The sequence below is a fragment of the Salvelinus alpinus genome, unplaced genomic scaffold (assembly GCF_045679555.1).
Source record: "Salvelinus alpinus unplaced genomic scaffold, SLU_Salpinus.1 scaffold_41, whole genome shotgun sequence".
In the NCBI taxonomy this organism is placed as follows: domain Eukaryota; kingdom Metazoa; phylum Chordata; class Actinopteri; order Salmoniformes; family Salmonidae; genus Salvelinus; species Salvelinus alpinus.
Window position 1 is genome coordinate 1205261 of NW_027255982.1, and position 20760 is coordinate 1226020.

General features: G+C 44.0%; 2 protein-coding genes across 9 annotated transcripts in view; one reads left to right on the forward strand and one right to left on the reverse strand.

The window, feature by feature from the left end:
- Positions 1-20760, forward strand: part of LOC139567059 (lipopolysaccharide-responsive and beige-like anchor protein) — a 351617-nt gene that overhangs the window by 199588 nt on the left and 131269 nt on the right. For 6 of the 8 annotated variants that reach the window (XM_071388496.1, XM_071388499.1, XM_071388500.1 and 3 more), the window contains one exon: positions 1215-1351. In XM_071388496.1, coding sequence (XP_071244597.1) covers positions 1215-1351 — 137 coding nt within the window. Of the gene's footprint in view, positions 1-940; positions 1057-1214; positions 1352-20760 lie in introns of those variants that run through there. The other 2 variants (XM_071388502.1, XM_071388503.1) reach the window with 2 other exon arrangements.
- On the reverse strand, positions 3014-4928 carry LOC139567062 (protein mab-21-like 2). Its single transcript, XM_071388507.1, has one exon. It carries the CDS (start codon positions 4490-4492, stop codon positions 3413-3415), a length of 1080 nt encoding a protein of 359 aa, XP_071244608.1. The 5' UTR covers positions 4493-4928; the 3' UTR covers positions 3014-3412.

Below are 20760 nucleotides of genomic sequence, written 5' to 3' on the forward strand. Positions count from 1 at the left end.
AATTGAATGTCTCCACGGCAGTGATTGAAAAATGTTATTTCGCGCCCGGATTACATGCTAATGCTCACAATGCTCGGAGGGCTACGGGGGAGGGAGGGGGAGACGGCAACAAATGAACATATCTGTTTATTCCATAGCCATCCGTTTCTGAAAGACGTGGGTGCTTTGGGGAAATCAAGCCGGGCTCTGAAGCCCCTTTCTGCCGCGCGGCACATCTGCAAATACAATGCTTCTGCACACGTGGAGAGCGGGGCAGGAGCGGCAAGAGTTTACACGTTGCTCCCTCGAGCGGCCTTCTCATTGTCATACTGGTATAAATTAAGATTGATGAGAGATTAAACAGACGTAGCACCAGCCCGCAATCAATGGGGCCTGATTGACAGCTGATTCTATTTTTTGACAAAGCTGGTCTGTCTTGGGTTACGCAGATGCTGATATTTTATTTTACTCAGCGGGTCAAACCACCTCTCCCTCCCTGTAGTCTAAAGAGGAACTGTTCAGATCATGGTGATTCTGGTTTCAATGCTTATCAACACGCCATATTAGATCTAACTCGATCTAGCAAGGAAATTAGGTCTAATAATAATGCTAATAATAATTGTGAAATGTAAAATTGCATTCTTAATTTAAATTGCAGTTACACAAATCATTTGCATGCAGTTTTAAGCTAGAAATGATACAATTATACATATATTGAGAATTATATTTATTTTTCTTCCTGACCTCGCATCTGATAGATAGGCCTATATAACCGACCCATCGCCTAGAGCAGGGCTGCCCAACCCTCTTCCTGGAGATCTACTGTCCTGTAGGTTCAGTCCAACCTTAATTTAGCATATCTGATTCAGCCAGTTAAGGTCTTGTTGAGCAGCTAATTAGTCGAATCAGGTGTGTTAAATTGGGGTTGGACTGAAAACCCACAGGACGGTAGATATCCAGGAAGAGGGCTGGCAGCTCTGGCCTAGAGCAAATATTTTCCCTCATTAAAAATGCATATGTGGCCTTCTCTATATTGTTATGGTATTTTCACGGAGACAAAAAGAGCCATCAAAGTCAGTGCGTGCCCTTGTTGAGTTTATATGTTTACTTTTACACGCTGTTGCCCTTTGAAAAAACTCTCGTTTTCTCGAGGAGGGGAAGGGGGTGATTTTTGTAAAGCGGGCTAATGTTTGCTTTCTGGCCCGTGCCGTTGTTGGGCCCTGTCTGTCTCCTAGGCCCTGTAAACATGAGCACTAGCGCTCAGCTGGTCGCCCCGGCGGTGGTGGTGAAAGGAACGCTGTCCATCACCGCGTCTGAACTCTACTTCGAGGTGGATGAAGATGAGACCAGCTTTAAGACGATCGATCCAAAGGTAAGATAAGGGCTTTCTGTAAAACCAGCTTTCAAAATGGCTCAGGCCTTTCTCCCAGTCCTTCCCTGACCCCAGCAAGTCATGCTTTTCTGCAGCCTAATTGCTTTATAAAGCCTTTAAAATAATTTAGTAAATAACTCCAACCATGACAATGCGTAGACTAAAAGCTTTTAGGCTATTGCACGACGACTGTAAGCAGCCTCGACTTCTGCGATCATCATCAAGTCAAATATTTATTGAATAATCCAAATGTAGATCGAAACTCAATAATCTCTATAATTGAGATTATAACAACCGTATAGGCTATGATGCTGTGTGTATTTGCATAGTGAAAGTGAACATTAAGCTATAGCTTCACTCGTGCTTGAATTGCATTGGTTTAGTGGGCTACGTCATTGACAACATCACATCTCTCTGAAAACGGGTGTTTGCTCTGCAGATTCGATCCACAAAGGCCTCAGAGCCTGCAGAAGCATCACAAGCAAACATTTGAAAAATAAGTTAGTCTATCGCACATCATAATACAGTGTGCCTGATATAGAGAGAAGACTAGGCCTGCTCTTCTTCCTTCGGGTCTTTCAGTTGTTCGTGAAATACAGCCCAGGAATCAGGAATACTGTGTGGGCCAATGGCTTATGTTGTAAGTTTTGTTGAGAATAAAAACTTGAGTGTAAATTACTTGAATGTAATTATTCGACACCTTTGAAATGTAGCCTATATGACTCATTTGAATATATCTTAAATATCAGGCTATAGTAATTAATATTAATCTCAAAATATCCTCGTTCTATTTGTATTCAACAGTTCAGTGATAAACCAAATAGGCTGCTGCTAATGGATAGCCTACTGTACTAAGCAATATACCCGCGTGGTGTTTTAGTCGCTCGTAGCAGAAAGCAATATGAATCAGGTCTCGTTAAGAAATGGGCCCTGACTTTCCCTGGCTAGTCATTGAGTAACAGTTGTGTTACTTTTTTTCAGCAGTCTGCGCCCAGGGTTATTGGCAATAACAACAATAACAGTTATAATCATAATCTAGTTATAATAACAGATAAGTTCATTAATCAACATTTGAGGTTTTGATTTTCATGCGTTAAAATGTTTCTATTGAAACGGCAAATGAATTAACCTGAATTTAGCAATGGTCTATTCTGGTGAATGGGCCTACTACAAGTGGGTGTTGTTTCTCTTTATCCTCATGCAATTTCTTCGCTGAATTATAGCCTGTCTCCCCAATAGTTAATACACAGTAATAACAGACATGCATACCGGTGTGTTTAAATATGATTTTTTGCAGCCATATAGCCTATCGACATAAAACTGTCGACTAAATAGACGTTATTCTTTTGTTAAAACAATTTGCATCAAGCTGAACTAAATTATAGTGTGCTATATTAATTATTCCAAGACGAAAATTAATGTATGTTCATTGATATGCATAATAATGCAAAACTCGTATTTTGTATCAAATTAATCTAGGTCCAAGATTTGCCATATGTAAATGTATTTGTATTAACATTCCTTTTTTACGCACATTATTTCTGTTTTTCACACAGGAATTGATTTCACGATCCTCTTTATCTAGTAAATATAAATTAAATGTGTATTACTCTTACTAAACAATGCCAGTTCTCAAAACATGTATACAAACACAAGGCCAAGTTGTAATGTAATTTTCTTAGTTTTATTAACATTTCAGTTTAAGGTCACGTAATGAAAAACTGGAACTTGGCACGCTACATTTTTATTATTTCACTTAAAGATTTTGTGCATATAATTTTAAATAAACATTTATTCACTTTGTGAAAACATTTTAAAACAAAACAACAAAAAAGTATTACATTTAGTTAATGTACCTTCACGTTCTCGCTCTCTGAATGGCAATGTCCCATTTCACTCCGTTGTAAAAGTTTTTTTTTGTTTGCTTGTTTTTAATTTCTCAATTGTTTCACATTGCTCGGAGAACCCAAGATCATGACGTTTTCCTCCACTCTGAAGTGATCTCAAAACGTCACCTCGGCCCTAAATAGCAATAGTATCACAATCAGACAATTTGACAGTTTATAATTTGTCCAAACTTTTTGCATTCGTGAGGATTTCCCTCGCCAGTCTCCACGTCTGCTTTGCGGCAGCTTCCAGGGCCGAGTGTGGTTTCCCCTGAAACAGGTCCAAATTTGGTAAGAAATAATGGGGGCATCTGCGGCACTGCAAACACGAGATGAGCTGCAGCAGAATTCCGTTGATTCGATCTCCGAGGCAGGACTCGTCCCAGTCGGTCTCTCTCGGGTGTTTCTCACACTCATACAGCAGCAGGGTCTTCATGTGGTAGCTCTGGAGTGGCTGACCGGGTAGCTCGAGATGACGGTCGCGGAGAGTCTTCAGGACCGAGAGGCATCTTTTCCTGCATCCCGCCATCAGGAGCCTATTCTCGGCCTCGCTGAACTGCAAGACCCAGGCGTCACTCTCAGCCGAGCTCTGTTTCCCGGTCAACGAGTAGCACTCTTTGGAGAGCAGGTTAAAGCCCTCGGCCTTGACCTCGGCCACCCGGTTCGGACCAGGCCAGGGGATATGGGGCATGGGCCACTGGGCAGCGCTCCTAGGCCAGATCCCTGTGCACTTGAACGCAGGGGTGATCTGAACCACGTATCTCTCCCGGATCCTTAGTTTTACCTCACTTGTATCTGCTACCATTTTAACCACGTCACGGTAGCTACACTTATCCACCGCTTGCGCCACCAGAGTCTGAAACCTTGAGCGGATCTTCCGGGCGGAAAGGTAGCCCGAGGCGGTTATGAACTCGACCCAGAGAGACATACTTCTTTTGCGGCCGTCGCTCAGCTTCAGTACAGCGCAGCCGGGCAGAGAACCGTCGTCAACAAAGTTGAACACTCCCATCTGGTTGAGGTAGAGGACTACCTCGAACTCGTTGGGGGCTATGACCTCCATCCCCTCGAAGCGCGCCTCTATCTCGCTGAGAGAGGAGATGAACCTGGGTTCCTGCACCTCGACCTCCTTCAGGACGTCCGACACTACCTTACACACCTCCCGGATAGTCTTTGCAATGGCCGCTTTTCGAGTTTGGCATCTCTCGCTGTAATATTTGTTGAGCTGGTAGACCAGCTTTGCCTGCGTCGCGATCATGTTTGGGCAGAGGTCCGGGCTGTACACCGGCGAGTCGCAGTACGTTGACGGATCCAATGCTTACCGGTAAAGCCAGAGGCGAAACGCTCTTCCCCAAGCAATGGAAAAAATATATAATTAAACTTTTTTTGCGTACTCAGCGGATGGACGTCAGACAGTGTCGGAAGGAAACCGATAGGGATGCGACGTAATAGGCTACTAAATATCAGTCCAAGTCATATGGAGTAGGCAGCCCCAGAATGGGGTGGGCTCAGTGTTCAGTATAATACCGTCCGTGTCCTCGCGTTTGCAGACCCTAAAGGATAAAGCTCTGGTCGTGACCACTCATCTCTCATTGTCCGTTCGGTTGAACGTGAAAACTACGCGTTATTCTCCTACCTTGCCCCACTGTTGTCCACACTCAGCTGTGCGAGCTGGACTTGTGTAGTTTATGAATGGTCCCCTAGAAGAGTGAAAGGGGTCGGGCTTCTCCTCCTGCAATCAACGGCGAAGCTGTCAGTGCAACCAGCCAATCAGAGGCCTCTCCGACAAGCACTCTTTCACGAGAGGCACACTTTCGCTCTCCAACATCCTGCGCGCGGAGCCTCTGCTCCCAGGTCGAGATATAGGAAGATAAACGGTTCCTTTTCGTATACACACTTTGTGCTCTTTTCTACGAAGTATATTTAATACGTTTTAAAGACAGCTGTGTCTCTTTTGCCTTGACCTAGCCTTTTTCCCCCCCAGGTGTGCACGTGCTCAATATAAAATGGAAATATTTAGAAGGAGAATAGGTTGCGCAATGAGTGATGCTGGATACCTGGCAAGGGAAGTGTTTATTTACTTGCTCGCTTCATGTCTGAATGGCATCAATTTGGAACCCTTTTGTTTTTCTATGGCATTTAATGAGGCTTGATACTACTTTATAAACATTAGCACTAATGTTTTAATCGCTTTTGACAATGTAACGAATACGTTTTTTAAATGCTGTACAGTTATTGTATGTATGCATTATTGGACTTCGTACATTTGCATATTTCTAGTGAATTGCTAATTTATGTATATCAAGCAATTTTTGACTGATGTTTTATGACATTGATGCGTCAAGAAACAAGAAAGCCAAATTTTTATTAGAAAGCGCGTCTCCAGGCTGCGGGTTCAACACGGTGTGTGATAATCATGTTAACGAGATAAATCGAATGTTCAGTGAGTGTACAATATTTCTAATATTTGTGTTTTTTTCCATAAAATAGCATATAATTTTGTTTTCCTGATTTTCAGTATTTTTTCTCTCCAGTCTAATAGACTAGAAGTTGTTCACATTTGAAACCTCTAACATATTCACTTGTCTTAAAGGAAATGCTTTTTGTTTGTCATTTTGTGCCTAGTGATTTCATCTTGGTTGTATCGTGACAATAGATTATAGGCCTGAATAGTTAAAATTACACCCAGTAATTTCCCTCGGATATCGGATTAAGAGCAACAACCTTCCCCTCACCGAAATGTGGTTTATTGTTTTCCCATACCAATTTGGCCTACTAAGTTCCCTAATATTCTATCGGCCAAATGAACATCATATTACTTCCATATTTGACCCATTTCATGCCATTGCGCATTTTAAGAACGGAGAACAATTCCGCCTAGAATGGATGCGCACTACACGCACCTGCAGTGCAAGTTTTAGCACGCGTGTAATTATAAAATGTGATGAACGATAATAAGACTATAGGCCTATTATTTTAATTGACATCGTAAGACCCGTTGAGATGTTAAAAACGTGGTATTCCATAGTTCTTCAATACTATGTTTGGGGCCTGTTTTATTGCAGCCTTTTTGCCCTTGTCGTTTTATAAAGTGCATGTTACATTAATAATTCCTAATTCAGGAAAAAAAGCAAAAGGTCGGATGTTTCTCTTTTCACATTCTTATTACAACAATTTAAATATGTAATTGATTTCCAAGAAGCTCAATTATATTTTTAAATCACTCTAAAGACATAAACAACCGGCTTTTTCTTTCTCATTGTGCGCTGTGCGTGGTTTTCTAAAAATGCACGTACTTTTAATCTGGTCATCGCTTTATCGGCGCGTGAACCTTGTCGGTGATGAATAATAAACGGACAGGGGTTCTTCGCGCGGGCCCGGGATTGTAATTGAAGTCCTCTTATCACCCCAGACTTCATGTTAGATGACTTAAGAACCAATCACCGTCTCCTCGCGGGCACGGCACCGAGACGCGCGGGGAGAAGGCGAGGTGTGAGACTGCTCCCCAGACAGTGATGCTGCAAAAGAATGGCGTATCAGTTAAATGAAAGCTACTTAAGTTAAAGTCCTGTTTGCAAAACTATTGATCTATCTGCAGCTCTAAAGCTTCTTTGCCCCTCCTCCCGTTGTAGACTACTCAAGTTAATGAGGCGCAGGTTGTTAGGAGCTTTGGCAGTAAATTCATTAGGGAGTCAATTGGACATTCTCTGTCCAGTGGACGTCGTTTTTATGTCGGGATCCCTCGAGGCTTTTGGCCTAATTAGACATAAGTGTTTTAATTGCAACGACTTTTGTCTATTTGGAGCTGGAAACATCTTCAGGACCTTGTTGTGGTGTTAAGCAAAGCACCCAACGATGCAACGACGCGGAGTTAACATGGCTTCTCAAAAATCTATATTGATGACATGAAAAGCTTCTTTCGCATTCTTATGTACGTTATGAAGTTATTTCAAAAATGTATATTGTATCTCTTTTCAAATATATTGTTATCATACAATAGTCAGCGAAGCTAATTTAACACGTGTTTAGACATATGGGGGAAAAACTGCATTTGCAGATTGTTTGGCCCTTTAAACAGAGACAGACTAACATTTTAAATGTAATTGATGGTAATATTAGTAAATGACTGAAACACTATTGTCTCAATGTTATGCAGGCTTTATACAGCCAATGTTTTTTTTTTTTGTAGTTTAGTATGACTAAAACACAACGATTATTTCCCATTTTGGAAAATATGTTTTTTTTGCGCCAAATATACATTATGTTTCCCACAGATTGGTCAGCATGACCACTACACAGAGGTTAATGAACTGAAACATTCCTGGAATACTCATGGACTCTATTTAGCTTTAGTTTCTCATTCTCACCACATTCATTGTAGCATCGGGTTTAGCTGAAGACTGGAAAAGGCAACCACTGAAAATACAGTGTGGATACTGAAATAAGCCACAAAGTTGCCAGAAACCAAGTGATTAAGTGTTTTTCAGTTTTTCTCTGCAAACAGTTTTTCTTTTTTTTCTAAACCGTAAAATGGCAAATGCCTGTGGACTTGTCGTTCTCATAGATTCCAGTAGTATTGATGAAGCTACTAACAGTACAGGGATTACAGATTACTGTAGTGTAGGAGATGGGGTTGGATGATATTTGGGGAGACATCTTCTATGATATGCTACTCCAGATATTGCAAAATCTGATACAATCGTTTTGCGCAGTTAATGAGTAAATCATTCCAGCCTGTGCTGTTTTTGTGCTTATTTACGATAGTAACGTTAAATAATCTTTGTATTGTGAAACAATAAGGCTTAGTTAACTAATTTGGACTTCATTTTCAACATATTTAAACAGCCTAACTGATAAAACTGCACAGTTTTTGATTTGTAAAGTTCAAATCGAGTAGTCTTGCACTTCACGATATATCGTCAATGTCAAATATCCCAATATTCAATTTGATCATATATCGATCGGCCCAACCCAAGTAGGAGACCTCGGGACGGATTCACAAAACTCACTAGAACGGTAGTTAAGGGGTGTGTCTGTTGGATATTTTAATTTAATTGAGGGATTTGTTTTATTGACTATTTCCTGGTTCAAGTTAAGTAATGGAACCTCAAGTCTATGTGTTAATTTTCACTTATGATGAGTGTATTTGGTGTTTACACATATACAGTGCATTCGCGAAAGTATTCAGACCACTTAACTTTTCCCACATTTTGTTACGGTACAGCCTTATTCTAAAATTGATTAAAATGTTTTTTCCCCCTCATCACACAATTCCCCATTATGACAAACCAAAGAACTTTATTTGTTGTTGTTGTGCAAAATCTGAAATATTACATTTACATAAGTATTCAGACCCTTTACTCAGTACTTTGTTGAAGCACATTTGGCAGCGATTACAGCCTCGACTCTTCTTGGGTTTGATGCTACAAGGTTGACACACCTGTATTTGGGGAGTTTCTCCCATTCTTCTCTGTAGATCCTCTCAAGCTCTGTCAGGTTGGATGGGGAAAGTTGCTGCACATCTATTTTCAGGTCTCTAGAGATGTTAGAAGCCAATCCTCAGAAAAAGGCAGATGACAGCATGATGCTGCCACCACCATGCTTCACCGTAGGGATGGTGCCAGGTTACCTCCAGACGTGAAGCTTGGCATTCAGGCCAAATAATTAAATCTTGATTTCATCAGACCAGAGAGTTCCCCCCCCTCCCTTTTGTACACTCGCTGTTTGTTTGTTACCTATGCATAGTCACTTCGCCCCCACCTACATGTACAGATTACCTCAACTAGCCTGTACCCCTGCACACTGACTTGGTACTGGTGCCCCCTGTATATAACCTCGTTATTGCTATTCTTATTGTGTTAGCCTACTTGGTAAATATCTTCTTCTTCTTGAACTGCACTGTTGGTTAAGGGCTTGTAAGTCAGCATTTCACGGTAAAGTCTACACTTGTTGTATTCGGCGCATGTGACAAATAAAATTAGATTTTATTTATTTCTCATGGTCTGAGAGTCTTTAGGTGCTTTTTGGCAAACTCCAAGCAAGCTGTCCTGCCTTTTTCTGAAGAGTGGCTTCTGTCTGGCTACTCTACCATAAAGGCCTGATTGGTGGAGTGATGCAGAGATGGTTGTCCTTCTGAAAGGTTCCCCCATCCCCACAGAGGAGCTCTGCCAGAGTGACCATTGGGTTATTGGTCACCTCCCTGACCAAGGCCCTTCTCCCCCGATTGCTCAGTTTGGCCCGGCGGAGGCCACTGTGTTCTTGGGGACTTTCAATGCTGAAGAAATGTTTTGGTACTCTTCACAAGATTTGTTCTTCGACACAATCATGTCTCGGAGCTCTACGGACAATTCCTTCGACCTCATAACTTGGTTTTTGCTCAGACATGCATTGTCAACTGTGGGACCTTATATAGACATGTGTGTGCCTTTCCAAATCATGTCAAATTTATTGAATTTACCACAGGTGGACTCCAGTCAAGTTGTAGAAACATCTCAAGGATTATCAATTGAAACAGGATGCACCTGAGCTCAATTTCGGGTGTCTCATAACAAACGTTCTGAATACTTATGTAAATAAGGTATTTTTTGTTTTATATTTTTTCATACATTTGCAAACATTTAAAAAAAACTGTTTTCCCTTTGTCATTATGTGATATTGTGTGTAGATTGATGAGGGAAATTTTTTTATTTCATCAATTTTAGAATAAGGCTGTAATGCAGCAAAATGTGGAAAAAGTCAAGAGGTCTGAATACTTTCTGAATGCACTGTATAGGCATGCTATACACACACACACACACACACACACACACACACACACACACACACACACACACACACACACACACACACACACACACACCCTTCTCAAGAAAATGCAATCTGGTCATTTTTGCATGATCCTGCAAAAATCCATGATTTTGCATTAACCATCTCTGTTTTCTAAACCTGTTCCTATCTTTGATTTACAGTTGGTGGAGTGGCATTCATGTCAGTGTAGTAGTCAACCTATAACATACATCTCCTATCTGTTGTTATTAGCAAAGTTCTGGATCTGGACTAGAACCGTAGTAGAATTGACGCTGTCAAGAGACGAGATAAGCCACATAGACGCAAACGTTCATTTGGAAGTTTCTAGCAAAAATACTTGAACTCTAACCGAACAGGCACAGTTACATTAGGTACCGCGTGATGTATGGTTTACTTACAACCTTGATTTATTGTGAAGATTTAAAAAATGCAAAACTGTTGAGATTTGACATTCTTTTCCCCTGAATCATGCCCGACTGGAGGAATAGTCGTACTCAAGGAGCCTTGGCGTGCAGCTTAAGAAAGAAAAAAATAACGGTTAAGGGTTTTTATTTTAGACTGCAAGACTGTTTAATATCAAAAGCACAGTTCAGTCCCTGAGAGATGAATACACGCCCCAAGGGTGTGTCCGAAATGACACCCTATTCCCTATATAGTACACTACTTTTGACAAGAGCCCTATGGACCCGGGTCAAAAGTAGTGCACTATATAGGGAACAGGGTGCCATTTGGGATGGGACACACTCAAAGTCGTGAAAATGTCCAAATGTAAAGTAACACGCTAACTGTAGCTTAATGAAATATATGGTGACAGTAAGTATGACTTATAAAGACAAGTTGTAAATACACTCTGAATGTCAGACAGGGTCAATATACACATATCTGGAATATAAATTCTTACCTTCATAAGCAACTGAAGCAAAATTGTGTGAACCGGAGTTCAACTGATTTCACACTGTGTGACAACACTGCACCTATTATGGTCAACGCGTGCAGAGCTAGAATGTTGTTTTTGGTGTTCAAGTAGTTTCTATGTATGGATGGTATTATTGAGGTTGTATTAGGTGTAGTTAGTCATCACAATGTCCTGTAGTTTCAGAGTGTGCGCGTGCGTGTGCGTACACATGTGCACGCGCATGTGTGTATTTTGGCCCCATCCTTTGACCTCTCCTTAATTCATACAAACATTTTGTGTGAATCATCATTTGGACTCATCATTCACTATTCGTTTCAAAGTTATCACGGATGTTCCCTTAGCGTGTGGATCTAGAGGGACTTTTTTCTAGGAAAGGCTCGCTTTTGGCGAAAAGCTAAGTATGGCTGCTTAGTCTTAAGGCTTGTCACACTTTCCTCTAGGGTCAGCTGATTTGTAGGAACAGAAAGAAAACAAATAGTCTCAGAACCATAAGGTTGATCCCTCTTAGCCAAACAGAGTTCATTTCCGATAGCCTCCTTCAGAATCCATCATGTTGGAGTACGCTACAGAACTGCAGAGATTCTAGAATTCGGTTTCATCTCCGTGTACTTCCTCTTTGGTGTCTGTGCACCTTATATGGCATTTTGGATTCTGGCGTCTATTTGAAGTCATCCAAGGCCATGATCAGTGCATCAATGGTGATTATGCTAATCATGCAGATTTTACAGATGTTAATACACATGTTATAATGATTATAATAATTTGGGGGATTTTATGTAGCCAATATATGCCCATGTTATGTTTTAGGGTGTTATTATCACGTGTTATTGGACCAATCACAGCAAAGAGAAACTCAGTACCTGGAAGAAATAAAAACATGTCATAGATACTAAACAGCTTCTTTTGAGGCCCTTTTCAGCCTTTTTTTGGTTTCTATCGAAGTCATCTTTTATTCTCTGCCTATTTATCTCTGTCTGAAAACATCCCACATTATCAGACGGCTCCTAAAGATCGTTCTCTGGTCTGTATGGAGAAGAGTAAAGGAGGATGAGGCCTGCCTGAAGATTCAGTCTTTGATCTGAGTCTGTGTGACGACTCCACAGTGATCCTCTCACGACACCAGGACAGGGTCCATAACCCCTCTCTCTCTCACTCTGCTTTCTGATAAGCACCTCTTTTACTGACTCACTCGCTCTCGAAAGTACCCCCCCCCCCGCAACACACTACCACATCTGCCCAGCTACTGAAAAGGCTAGCTAGTGAGCTACCAGATTACTCAGCCTAGCCCCGAGGGGTTATGGGTTATACGGACGCTGTTTTTTTTAGCACCTCGCTGGCGTACAACACAATGTAGCCAACCATCCCTCCTCGTGTGTGTTTTGCCTCCATATATATTCTTCGTTATCCGTTTTCAATGTTGAAGGGAATCTTGACGTCCATACAATCTGCAACTTGACCTGAACATTGGGTGTAAGTAGTGAGTCTGGATAACTCATTGGGACTTGTATGGCAGCTATATTTGCTCGTTGAATGTATCTAACAGATGGTTATAATGGTGGTTAGGGGTCATTCTTCTTTAGTGAAATCAATGATGACCAAGATGAATGTCAAGGATAAGCTCTCTTATGCCTGTCTGGATACAGATTCATGTTCTTGGACGTCTCCAGCCGCCCCACTGTGAGTAATGGAGATATTTGAAGTAGGAATTCTGACAGAATGAATAACTTTTCCTCAGTGAATATATTAGAATACATTGGGTTCCTTTACACTCCTCTCTCTCTCTGTCTCTCTGTGTCTCTGTCTCTCTCTCGTGCTCTCTCTCGCTCTCGTTGGAGAAGGGGAGATATAAATAAGGAATACAGGAATTGAGTTCAGAGGCCCGAGATGTTCGGTGGGGAAGAAGAGAAAAGAAATCTGCAACAGTTTTATTCTTGTGTCTGGTTGAGTTAGCGCGCTTTGTACTTTCAAGTGAATGATAAGGGGGAGGATGTCAGGCAGCGAGAGGGGCTTTTAGCTGCAGAATTCTTTTCTCTTTTCTCCTCTCCTCTGCCGGTGGAAATATGAGAGGCACAGGGAAAGTGGCTCACCGGCAGGCAGACACACATACACACACCAGCACACACTCACTCTAAGGCGTCACCCAGGCCCTGGTGCATGGACCCAGCTGCTCTCTCTGTAGGAGGCATTGCGCCCAAAAATCCGGCCATGGTACTAATTGCTTGGTAGGGCCTCTGCATCTGGCCATCACACACACACACACACACACACACACACACACACACAGACAGACAGACAGACAGACAGACAGACAGACAGACAGACAGACAGACAGACAGACAGACAGACAGACAGACAGACAGACAGACAGACACACACACACACACACACACACACAGAGAGACAGACAGACAGACAGACAGACAGAGAGCATCTACCTGGCAGATCTGATGAAGAAGTCATAGAGCAGATGTGTCCGTCTTCCTGCCTTTCAAAACGCCAGCCAAGGGTTGCCCCTCCGTAGTACTTGTGGTGTTATGTTGCGCCCTGCACACTCACTGGATGCTTGTGTACTGGGAGGGCGGGAAGAGGGGCGGTGACTCTGCACTGCTATTGGCTAGAAGTTAAGGAAGTGTAAGTCTGATTGGAGAGCTGTGGCGCCACTCCCACTCCAATAGGCAGTGGCTACCTATTGCCATCACTGTGCGTTAGGGATTTGCTACGGGTAATGTTTGCTGACTATTTGACATTTGGAACGAAAATCTATTGAGGAGGCACTTATGCTGTTGCGGTTTATGGAACGGAAGATGAAAATGGGCCAAAAAGTTACTTTCCTGGCTGAGACAAAACACATAGCTTACATTGGGGCGGGGGGTCATTTACAAAATACTCTGAATATTCAATGTGGGTCGTCATCAGGATGTTCCTCAGAATTACCTGGACTTTTCACTTGGTTGACTTGTAGTATTTTAACAGAACAGAGTTGTTCAACAGTGCCCCTTTTATTGACTAAGGGCTATGTACAGTCACAACTAGCCCCCCTGGTTCCAGCCCCCCTGGTTCCAGCCCCCCTGGTTCCAGCCCCCCTGGTTGTAGCCCTCCTGGTTCTAGCCCCCTGGTTCCAGCCCCCCTGGTTCTAGCCCCCCTGGTTCCAGCCCCCCTGGTTGTAGCCCCCCTGGTTGTAGCCCCCCTGGTTCTAGCCCCCCTGGTTCCAGCCCCCCTGGTTCCAGCCCCCCTGGTTCCAGCCCCCCTGGTTCCAGCCCCCCTGGTTCCAGCCCCCCTGGTTGTAGCCCCCTGGTTGTAGCCCCCCTGGTTGTAGCCCCCCTGGTTGTAGCCCCCCTGGTTCCAGCTCCCCTGGTTCTAGCCCTCCTGGTTCCAGCCCCCCTGGTTGTAGCCTCCTGGTTCCCGGACTGTGTTCTGTGGTTCTCTGAAGAAGCTTCTGTTGTGAAGGACACTAGTTGCACTTTGCCAATTGGTGGGGAGGAGACGGCTTAAGCAGTGGGGTGTTCAGTAGCAGAATGGGGAGGGGACAGGGTGGTCAGTCAAAGAAAACCACCCAGCGTTTTGTCGGGGCCAGTTCCATGTCGTTAGTCTGTCCTGAAAGCGTCAAACCTTGGTGGCGGCTACCCCCTATTCCACCCTCCACCCCCCTTCCGGTCGCCGGGGACGACCTTCGGCTGCAGCTGCCAGTCAGAGAGGGTTGCCTGGGCGGCATGGCAGCCTGGCCTGTGAGGAAGCCATATTGATTTTCCAGTTAGCTCCAGTACACACTACTTAGAGCTAACGGACGTCCTGACGAACAGGTATGTCATTATCAATGAGCAGCAGGAACCCAGCCCGTTCACCTCTCACTGCTACCATTCATATTTCCTCCCCCACCATCCCTCCATCTCTCTACTCCTCCATTTCTCCGTTCGCTCCTTCAGCTCTGACAGAGTGCATCCTGGGACGGTCAATAAATCGCTCAGGCACACCGCGACAAGGACTGGTTGAGTGATGTGGTGGAGGGCCTCTTTCTTTTCTCTCTCTCTCTCTCTCCCCCTCTCCCCCTCCCTCTCCCCCTCCCCCGCTCTCTCTGTCTCCCTCCATCGCTCTCCTGGTAATTACAGCACCTGGAAGACATTAAGTGTTTCCTTACCCGAGACAGACTCATTATCATCAGAGCCAATCGGCCGCTCTGCTCTTCTCCTTTTCCTCCTCTCATTCCCTGATGTCCAGGGTCTTCTCCCTTCTACACGTGTAATCCCACCCAGCCGCTTTCTCCCTGTGGCACGTTGACTTTACCTCTTCGTCAAGAAACTCAATTATTACCATACAGACTCCCATTTCCCCACTCCCTTGCCTTCACTCTCCTATTGTAAGTCACTGTCCGAGTCTTCAAAGGCTCCTAACCGCAAATGCATAAGACAGATGTGAGCAATTGAGATCGATTTGAGCCAATTAAGAGAGATAAGGCCAAATACACGTTTTAAGCTTCCTGAAGTGAGTTTTTTCTCTCGTCTCTGGTCTCCCCCCACATGTCCAGTCCTGGCACAGCCTTACAAACGCAGCCTTCTGTCGCCTTTTAGTCGTTATAGTTTTCTGTAGAAAAATAACAGAAGCAGTTTCTCTCTCTCGCTCTCCATTTCTCTCTCCATTTCTCTCTCCATTTCTCTCTCATCTTCTTTATTTTTACCTCTATATTCTTTATAGCCTTGTTCCTGTGGCAGCCATCTTCTTTACCCTTCTCTATATTGTTTATAGCCCTGTTCTTGTGGCGGCCATCTTCTTTACCCCTCTCAATATTGTTTATAGCCCTGTTCTTGTGGCGGCCATCTTCTTTACCCCTCTCAATATTGTTTATAACCCTGTTCTTGTGGCGGCCATCTTCTTTACCCTTCTCTATATTGTTTATAGCCCTGTTCCTGTGTCAGCCATATTAATAGTTATTTTGAACTTGACTTACTGCAACGCCAGATCAAGAGTTAGACACTTTTCAAGATGTTGCTTGTGTGTTGTTGTTGTTGTTACATTACAGCCATGTATACAAGGAAGGCAGTTCTAACCGTTGATACATTCTCGTCTGGCATCAATGTAGATGTAATTGCTTTTCGAGAGCTGGAACTCAAGGACAGTTTGTATTGAACTCGTTCTGCTTCTGTCAGCATGTAGTCAGTGGTGCTTTACCTTCTTATTCAGACGAGGCTACAAGGTGGAGTTGTGTTGAAGATTGTTTCATCTCCTGTTCTCTCTCCTCTTCTTTTTACCTCTCCACTGTTCCTCTGTTTCGCTTGTCGTTGCAGACCCGGATCTCGTGTCGGGTTTGTTATTGCTGAGATGTTAAACGGGGCCGGTGGTTGTGACTGTCTGCGTGTGATTGTGTGTGATTGTGACTGTGCACCTGCATGTGTGTGTGTCTATATGTTTGTGCTGATGTGTGTGTGTGTGTGAAAACACGGCAGATTAAAGGTTCACCAGTAGAGAGGTGTAATCAGGCAGGACAGGCCTGGGGAAAGATGATTGCCACTTGGTCATCACACAGGGAACCACTTAGACACTGTGTCAACCCCTCGGCTAATGATGACTAATGTCTCCTTTCCCCTGACTCTCTCTACTCTTTTAACACCATCACTGTCTCTCTGTCTTCATCTAGCTGGCACAACACACAGAAAGAGAAACACTGGTTACACACACACACACACACACACACACACACACACACACACACACACACACACACACACACACACACACACACACACACACACACACACACACACACACACACACACACACACAGTTTTACATCTCACACATCTGTCTCCCTCTCATCCCACACCTCTTGCTCCTGAGTTTGTACTTTAGACACACCACACCATGCAATACCTCCAGACAAAGCAGCCCTAGCTGCACCTGATCCTAGCCCCTCCATCATGCTCCATCTGTGGGGTTGGTTTGACTGGTCTCCATCAGGGCCATGTCCGACCAGGGCCTTCCCTCTCTGATTGATCACTTTCTCTCTCTCTCTCGCACGCACAGACAGTCACAGTCACACACATAACACACACACACATAACACACACACACACATAACACACACACACACATAACACACACACACACACACACACACACACACACACACACACACACACACACACACACAGCTCCATAATTTAGTCCCTCAGTCAGGGTTCTGACACATGGTGTCAAAGGGAACAACAGTAGCCTGATGGATCATCCTGCTTATGGATGCCAGTCTGCCTGGTGCTACAGTCTGATAGTGTGTGTGTGAGATATTAACCACTCAACACCTGTGTACCTGCTGTTCTATTAGCAAGCCTTTGTTAGTCAACAGAACAGAGGTCAGAGTCAGCCAGATTGCGGGAAGATCGATCACTGCCCTCAAATGGAAATTGGAATTGTTAATTATTTGGAGGATGATTTTTGATGGTGATATGAAAGGAGGGAAGCATCTAGAATGTTTGTGGTGACATATTAGATTATATCTAAATGGGGAATTGGGTTGTTTTACCTTATTTTTTATGGACAGATAACCAGTGGTGGGAGTGCATGTTTTACCATTTCAATCACGAGATATACAACTAATGGAGGCTAAATGATTGATATGGGCCAGCAAGAAATCAGAATAGTAGGCCTCTGACAGAGAGACAAGAACAATGTTCTCATTTTTGGCTCATTTTCTTACTGCACATGATGCATGACAAAGCAGGCAATGCAGACAGTGCAAAAATGGCAGAACAATTGTTGTGTTGACCTACTGTATAGGTATCCACTATATCCTATCAGTGAGACTAGTGTGTGACGGTTTTGGCTCCTGGTGGTGCTGCCACCGCCATCATGGTTAATGACCCGTCCAGTCTGGTTGAAATGGCACCTCCACAGGGGCCCTGTGTACTCACTCAACCAAGACCCCTTTATAGGTGACAATGGCATTACAGGGGTTTATAGCTCTGCTCCACACTAGAAACACAAACAAGGGGGCCAACACAAGAACAACACTCAAGGAACATACTTTGAAAGGCTTGTTTTTTTTTGTTGGTAAGGACTGATGCTTTGGAGAACAAAGCATGTGCTTCGGATAGGGTTGCTCATGTTGTCGTGGGTGATATCTTGGGTTGTATCTTGATAACCGATACATTCATATTTCCTCACCGTCATCAGTTTTATTTCTGTGTTTAACGAGCCACTGGAATTAGTTTGCACCCGTAGTTTTTTTTAAATCACATCTCTCAGTTGATCATTTGAAATGGAACGTTGGGTTCAACTCAGACGACAGACAGTCCATGTAGAAAACAGATTCTAGCCTCTATTTCCTCCCCCAATACCTGCATGGAATTGAGAATGGATAAATGGAATCTCCTAGCTAACAGAGATGGGCAGGTTATCCAAACACTATCACTAGCTAGTTGACTTCCCTCTCCTCCATTTAACCCCCTTAGACCCCTGCCTCTGGAGAGTGGAGGTTATTTATTAGCTCAGTTATCTTCTTAAAGGAACGGCTCTCAACCCGACCATACAGATCATCTAGCTCGGATTGAATCACCTCGGAATCTTCCACATAGCCATGGGGTTCTATTCATCCAGTCAGGGAGGACCCTTTTTCTCTCTCCCTCTCTCTTTCCCCCAACCCCAACCCAACCCTCCTTGCCCCTAAGAGAGGTCTACTCTCCACCCCACACCCCTTCTTCAATCCAATTAAGCCAGGGACAAAAGCAGGATTAGTGAAGAGTTTACCTCAGTGGAGCTCCACAGCGACCCCCAAAAAGGCCCGTCGACGGTAAAAAGGCCAAAGGGGGCTTTGGGAGTTTGAGGGTTAGCGGGGAGAATGTGATGGGCGCTGGCCAGCGATCTTAACCTGTCTGATGTTTGTGTGGCGAACGGTGGCTCAATGCGGCAGAGGTTTAGAGGGAAGTTGGAGGTTGGGGACAATGCCTCAGTCTTTGACCACTTTGCTCCAGAAGCTTGGGCCTGTCTCCCCGATTTTCTCTGCACCTCTGAATTTCAATGAAAGGCGCCTCCATCTCCTCTCTCCTCCATTCATGAAGGGACTAGCGTTGGCTGACTGGCTTGACACTTCAAGGAACGTTTTTCTAGTCGTTGAAATTGTATCCCACCTCCAACAGGTGCAACCTCATGGTCTCGAGGGACGGTTTGGTACTTCTTAAAAGATAGCTGTTGGATATAGTATTTAATCAATGAAAGAACCAACAGTTTTAAAGCCTTTCTTGTCAATTTTAGGCCTGGGAAGAGTCTCTGTCCCCGGGTCAATGATAATTACAGTAGCAACATCCGTCTGTTATTGTTCTCTTGTCTTCTTTTGAACGGCCATCGTTGCCCTGAAGTAGCAGGTAAAATGCCAGGACAGGCAGCCTTCTAAATTTGCATATGTCTGGAGAATTTCACGCTCCTCTTCCCTTCACTTATGTGGCCTTATCCCTCCTTTATTCCACCATCACCCCAGAGCCACCAACTCTGCCCTCACCGGCCCCAAGGTTAAAGCGCATTAAGTCTCAACCCAAAACTGTTAAGGGGAGAGAAACGCCAGGCGGGTGGGTGGGGAAAGGGGGTTTTGTGTACCCCCTCTGGCTAAACTGATCTCTAAAACTTTATTTCCTCCTTCACCACAAGAAAGAATGTGACACGTTGACCCACACGCTGGGTTGCCAGATCTGGTTTGGTCTTATCCTCTTGTTTTTTAAATTCTCATAAAAAAGCTCCCAGCTACTGTTTCGTGTTACTATTCAAATCCCACCGCTGCCACCTATTGCACTTGCTACCTCTGACAGTTTAGTTTCTTATTCTCTCTCCAGAGCTCCTTGTCCCTGGCCTCGATCTGCACAAAAGCTCACTTGTTTAATGAGTCAATGCATTGAGGGCTTCACTTCTCTGCCAATTAACCCCAGGACCATTCCGTCATCTTCCTAAATCCACACGCGGCTTTTTTGTTCACGCTTTATAAGGCTAAGCCGCTCGCTAGCGCCGGAGCAGGGGCCGGGCTGGGAAGTTAAAAGGCTAACCTGTTAGCAAACACAGTGGAGAGGGACATAAAAGGTTTAATCCCTATTAGGATAAATTCAAACTAAATGGCCCCAAATAGCCTTTGAAAAGAAGGGACTCCCTTCAAAGAGTATAGCCCCAAACTAAGCAGCGTTTGGGGGTAAATGGGTTTGGCTTGGATGTCACTACTATACCCTGGACTCAACGCAAGCTTGGACCCTCTTTATTTTTCTTTACATCTCTCACACTCCAGCGGCTTCTAAGGCCTGTTTATTTGCTCAGTGTCGTGGTTTGTTTTACTTGCCTCGCCGCAGATAGACTCCTATACGTGACCAGTGATTAGAGCTTGAATCACTCAGTTACATGCGGGTACAACGATCGTGCCCTAATGACACACATCCTTTGGCTATATTTATTGGATGAATTTGTCTTGAATACTTTCTGTACTTCCCTAAAAGCAACCTGTGTGTGGTGTGCGTATGTATCTTACTGCATGCAGTAGTGTGGTGTGCGTATGTATCTTACTGCATGCAGTAGTGGGTATCTTAACTGCCTATTGTTGTGGGGATGACTGCTGGGGTGAGAAAGCAGAGTCATGTGTTTTCCACCGTTCTGCAGGTCCCATGATCCTAGAACTCTCACTATGGGGCCAGATGATTTTTTCCCCTCTTAGATGTGGTTCCACCCCTCCTCCTTTCACATTCTGGGAGACTGTATCACACCTTGTTTGGTTAGTCCATCTGTAGATGCTCTACAGACTAACTGTCTAATAGCCCTTATCCTAACCTTTATTCTAAACCTAACCT

Excerpts from the sequence above, each read along its gene's own strand:
- LOC139567062 (XM_071388507.1), bottom strand. The coding sequence starts at position 4,492 with ATGATCGCGACGCAGGCAAAGCTGGTCTACCAGCTCAACAAATATTAC.